The sequence below is a fragment of the Felis catus genome, chromosome D1 (assembly GCF_018350175.1).
Source record: "Felis catus isolate Fca126 chromosome D1, F.catus_Fca126_mat1.0, whole genome shotgun sequence".
Taxonomy (NCBI): domain Eukaryota; kingdom Metazoa; phylum Chordata; class Mammalia; order Carnivora; family Felidae; genus Felis; species Felis catus.
Genome location: NC_058377.1, coordinates 21,031,263 through 21,037,169, shown reverse-complemented (window position 1 = coordinate 21,037,169; position 5,907 = coordinate 21,031,263). Strand labels below are relative to the sequence as shown.

Sequence of the window (5,907 nt, the reverse complement as noted above, 5' to 3'; positions counted from 1 at the left end):
AAAATGAGAAATCACACAACGGTAACTGAATTCATCCTGCTTGGAATCCCGGAGACAGAGGGCCTAGAGACTGTCCTTTTTTTCCTGTTCTTGTCATTATATTTGTGTACTCTCTTGGGAAATGTGCTCATCCTCACAGCTATCATCTCCTCCTCTCGGCTTCACACTCCTATGTATTTTTTCTTGGGAAATCTCTCCATGTTTGACCTGGGCTTCTCTTCAACCACTGTTCCCAAGATGCTGTTATACCTTTCAGGGCAGAGTCGGGGTATCTCTTTTCAGGGCTGTGTGTCCCAGGTCTTCTTCTACCACTTCCTGGGCTGCACTGAGTGTTTCCTGTACACAGTGATGGCCTATGACCGCTTTGTTGCCATATGTTATCCTTTGAGATACATGGTCATCATGAACCGCAGGGTCTGCTCCATCTTGGCCACAGGGACCTGGACGGGTGGCTGTGTTCACGCCATTATTCTAACCTCCCTCACTTTCCAGTTGCCCTACTGTGACTCTAACCAGGTGGGCTACTACTTCTGTGACATACCTGCCGTCTTACCTCTGGCCTGTGGTGATAGAGCTCTAGCCCAGAGGGTTGGTTTTACAAATGTTGGTCTTTTGTCTCTCGTTTGCTTTTTTCTCATCCTTGTTTCCTACACTCGCATTGGGATCTCCATATCAAAAATTCGCTCGGCAGAGGGCAGGCAAAGAGCCTTCTCCACCTGCAGTGCCCACCTCACTGCAATTCTTTGTGCTTATGGACCGGTAATCATCATCTACCTACAGCCCAATCCCAGCGCCTTGCTTGGCGCAATAATTCAGATAGTGAACAATCTTGTTACCCCCACGCTGAACCCACTAATCTACAGCCTGAGGAATAAGGATGTAAAATCAGCCCTTTGGAATATATTTCACAAGAGAGGCTTCTCTGTGAAGAATAAATGAGAAAATCTAACGCTTTGCTGGGCAAAGTTTGATTCTCCATTTCTTAGAACAAATTCTCATTTTCAGCTTCCAAGATATTGAAATTAAATGTACTCTGAATTGACCTACCACTTAACCTCACTAGATTTTTAAATACATTGTATGTCTGTTTTCATGTTTCCTCTGTTTTATAATGAAAGATAATAAATAGAGCCACTTAGCAGACATTGAACTGATTCTTATGCTGCATGAATTCTCTCCCAACCACCATCCTTCCTAAAGCATTTCTTAGTTGTTTAAATCTCCGAAAGTTTCTTTCTCATAGTATCAGTTAAAATCATGTTCATAAAAATCTAGGGGCACCTGGGTGGCTCAGTCAGTTGAGCTTCGGACTTCAGCTCAGGTTATGATCTCACGGTTTGTGGGTTCGAGCCCCGCGTCAGGCTCTGTACTGACAGCTCGGAGCCTGGGAGCCTGCTTCTGATTCTGTGACCCCTTCGTCCCTGCCCCTCCCCCACTCACGCTCTCTCTCTCTCTCTCTCTCTCTCTCTCTCTCAAAAATAAACATTAAAAAAATTTTTAATTGTGTTCATAAAAATCTAGAGAGAAGGGAGAATGGAAAAAATTCAAGAAAGTCCAGATTAATGTAGAATATCAGAACTCAATACCCTTTCTTTTTGTAGAGTATAGCCTCCAATTTTCTGCCAATCAACGCCAAAACTCACGCTAAATTGGGTAACGTTTAAAGTAATATCTTTCTCATGTGTAGTCAAGTGTAGTTACAAGGTTTTTCTAGTGTACACATTCCTTCAGGATCTGGCCACTCTTCTTGCATTATTAGCTGTCCGGAAGACTATGAACTTGAATCATTTATTAGCTCCTGAAAGAATCAGCTTTAGTTTTGTAACAGATAGTATAAAACAAGCAACCCAATCAAGTTTAAATATGTTACTTCGTGTTTTCTCCAAAACAAGGAATACTGATTTATCTTTGTCTCTTATAGAAAGCCCATGTTAGAATTTTCACTCAGATTCAGGTGGCAGTAATAAGTTTTCCTCTCTGTTGAAAAGAACATATTTCTTCTTTTCTCATAATAAGATCAATGTAACTTGTTTTGACACCTTTAATCTCTATGTTTTCTCACGTTAAGGAAAAAGCAGGTAAATTTTGTTTATAGAAACAGTGTTCAATTTTGTAACTAACGTATTCTTGTCTTGATTTTGTTTTTTCTTTGTGTATTTTACATACCAATTGTTTATGGCTTTTCTTGTACGTCACCTTAAATCCTTTTTGGAAGGAAGCAGAGAATAAATAATGCACTGAAACAGAAAGAGAGAAAGAGAGGAAGAAAGAAAAGAAAAGAAAAGAAAAGAAAGAAAGAAAGAAAGAAAGAAAGAAAGAAAGAAAGAAGCAGGGAGGGAAGGAGGGAGAGAGGAAGGGAGGTAAGGGAGGGAGGGAGGGAGGGAGGAGGGAAGGGACAGAGGGAGGAAAGGGATGGAAGAAGAAAAAGAAAGCAAGCAGTATTTTAGGAGTAAAACAATATTTTTCATAATGCAATGATTCTTTTCTTCCTTTCCTTACCTACAGTTCCTGTCTATCAGCAGGTAATTGAAAACAAGTTCCCCAGATAGAAACTATAACCATCACACTGGGTGTGGAATGAGCTATTAGAAAATATTAAACGGGCTCCAGTGACAGATGCCAATCACCAATGCTTTATGGTTTGCTGTATAGAAACCTCTAATGTGAGGTTGTAATTATACCTTACAAGCAGTGAAGTAGTCACTCTGGCTAAAAATCCAAAGGACACTAATCCAGTTTCAAGCAAGCTTTGTTACACTGAAGGCATTTCCAGATGAGCAACAATTGATCTGAAATAATAAGCATGTCAAATGTTAAAGGATAAAAGGTAAACAACGGCTCGATTTTCCCTTATCTTTTTAATATAAACGTCTCCAAAGTTAATAACTTCTATTATAGCAAGGTTGCTATCATCTTAAATATTCTGTTAACTGGGAAACACGAGAGCTACCCCCAACTCTTTAAGCCCTGACCATGATGTCGTCAGCCTTCTTCATACCCATTCGCCTCTTTCTTTCTCCAGGCTTCAAGGATTCATACTCATTGCTTCCCATCTTCCCAAATGTAAACACCCTCACTTTCTTGCGTGAAATTCCCCTTTGGCAGGCAAGGGCTCAAATAGGTATATGTTTTACAATTTCCACCCTTATGCTCTTATTTTATTTTATTTTTTAAACGTTTATATATTTTTGAGAGAGAGAGAGAGAGTGCGAGCGGGAAAGGGTCAGAGAGAGAGGGAGACACAAAATCCGAAGCAGGCTCCAGGTTCTGAGCTGTCAGCACAGAGCCCCATGCAGGGCTCGAACTCATGAACCATGAGATCATGACTTGAGCCCAACTTGGACGCTTAACCGACTGAGCCACTCAGGAGCCCCAATCCACTCTTATGCTCTTTAAACTCACACACACAGACACACACACACACACACACACACACACACACACTCTCTCACACACATTGTTTTAAGCACTTTATCACTTTTACTGGGAAGAAACACGTGACAATACTAAAAGATAATAAACACTTGTTTATTTATAATGGCTGAGTTTTTCCATAATGTGCATTAACATTTAATTCCAGCCAGTCCTGAATCTCTTCTCTCTTCCAATTTGTTCACCTTGAAGGGCCAGGTTTATAGGCTAAAGGCCTGGTTTCAGAAGTTTCTTTGGCAGGACCAAAAGTAGACTCCAGCCCTTCTGATTTGCAGGTCAGCTTCTTTCTGTGTCACAAATTTATAAATGCTAACCGAGAAATCTATAGGTGACCTTGATGCTTCAGAACCTTGGTTCATTTCCAGACAAGAAGTCGTCACCACAATAAAAATACTAAATAAAAATAATCTGTCATTTTGTTGCAAGAGGACATCTCTATTGAATCTGAAATTTTATTTCTCCTAACACAAAGCGTAGAAAAGCTTTGGAACATGAAACAAATTATACTACAGGGGTGTCTGGGTGGCTTAGTTGGTTAAGCGTCTGAGTTGGGCTCTGGTCGCAATCTCACAGTTCATGGGTTTGAGCCCCGCATCGGCCTCTGGGCAGCTCAGAGCCTTGGAGCCTGCTTCAGATTCTGTGTCCCCCTCTCTCTGCCCCTCCTACTTGTACTCTCTCTCTCTCAAAAATAAGTATTTTTTTCTATTAAAAAAATAGAAGGATCTATCGGTGAATCCTTCCTCAGGATATGGCAACCTAATATTATAATAAACCTTCCAGTAAGATATTTCTCACAATTGAATATTAAGTCCACGTTCACAGTGTGTGGGCTCCGGGCAACCCCCACAGGCTGACTGGCATTCTGACAGAGCTAACATGAAGATTTACTCCCTTTGCTTGTATTTCTCTGTCTACCCTCCTACTCCCTAGAACCACTAGCTTTTGTTTCGAGTAGCAACTGGGTTGAAGTTATATCATGTACTAGGTCCTGGGAATATTATTTTGCTTGGCATATTACTATATGGCTAGGAATGTGCTTTTGTTTTTAATATTTCAAATGCTGGGCTGGTCTTGTGAAAATGACAGATTTCCATGTGGGAAAACAGAAATTAATTGAGAGCCTCAGGGTAGGCCGATTCAAATTGGGAAGTATCAAGGGAGCCTCACCCCATTCCATCAAAACAGAACCCGGAAATAAGCCACAGGAGGAGGAACCACGACCCCAAACCTTCAAATAAGATGGATATGAAACTGTGGAGGGAAGAATTTTGTACGCTTAATTCTTTGCATTTTAACACACAACAAAAGCGTGTTTCATATTTATATTTTAATTTCTTTCTGAAATTTTAATAAGAAGATTCATATTCAGAACCGATACTCGTATGCAGGTTAATTTTGCTGGCATTATATTATTTGGCACAGCGTGAACACTGTTATCAGTGCTCCCTTTACAGCTTCTTCTGCTAAGCTATATTGAAAAACGTGGCTACACATAATTTATGACAAGAGATAAATTAGAGAATGCATTGTTGGCCGACGGTGTAGCGTGTCCTTGATGTTAAATAAATTTATGTTCTGTTCTGAAGAGGCCAGCAGGAGAGTCCGCAGGAGGATCCAGGCAGATCCCTATAGGTTGCCGGGCAACGTAGGTGTCCTGCCTGCCCTCAGCAGAAGAGGGAGGGCAAACCAAGATGCCGTTTTTGCTAAGGTTTTAGAGGGAGAAAGACAGACTATTCTCTTGCATTCACAATCTAGCTTTACTATTAATAAGACCAACATTTTGTTTTGACCCTCAAACGTATCCTTAGATTTACTCATCAATTGTAGCACTCAGACATGAGGAAGTAGACAGATGCTTGATTAGGCTCCCTCAATATATATATTATTAGATCATTCTCTCCTCAGGTTGTTGCAATACTTCATACAGCCCAAGCTGCTTAGAGATGAATTCATGAATTTATGAAATATGGTTCAACAACTATCTACAATTCTAGCCTCAGCCTCATATGTATAAAGAAGCATCATGCTTTCCAAGCGCCTGCCAAGCTAAGCTTTATACTGAGCGCAAGACAAAGAAAGTAATTCTTTATCAGTCATAGAGTCTTTTTTTAATATAATTTTTCTTAAGCTTGTTTCTTTTGAGAAAGAGAGAGAGACAGAGTGTGAGCAGGGGAGGGGCAGAGAGATGGGGGACAGAGAATCTGAAGCAGGCTCAGCAGAGATCCTGATGTGGGGCTTGAACTCACAAACCGTGAGATCATGACCTGCACTTAAGTTGGATGCTTCACCGACTGAGCCACCCGGGCGCCCTGATCATCAGAACCTCTTTAAGTGATTAAATAGTACACAAGAGAAATTAGCAGCTCCCCTGCCTCCCTCCCATCTTTTGAGTGATGACCTTACCACATACACCCAAATCCCCAAGTCACAGAGAGCACACCTTTACTTTTTCATACTCTCACTAGGAATCGCCCA

General features: G+C 41.0%; 1 protein-coding gene across 1 annotated transcript; it reads left to right on the top strand.

Moving 5' to 3' along the window:
* On the top strand, positions 1 to 939 carry LOC101095517 (putative olfactory receptor 10D4). Its single transcript, XM_003992506.5, has one exon. The coding sequence runs from the start codon at positions 4 to 6 to the stop codon at positions 937 to 939; it is 936 nt and encodes a 311-aa protein (XP_003992555.2). The 5' UTR covers positions 1 to 3.
* Positions 940 to 5,907: the final 4,968 nt, after the last annotated feature.

Coding starts and splice junctions, on each gene's coding strand:
- LOC101095517 (XM_003992506.5), top strand. CDS start 4: ATGAGAAATCACACAACGGTAACTGAATTCATCCTGCTTGGAATCCCG.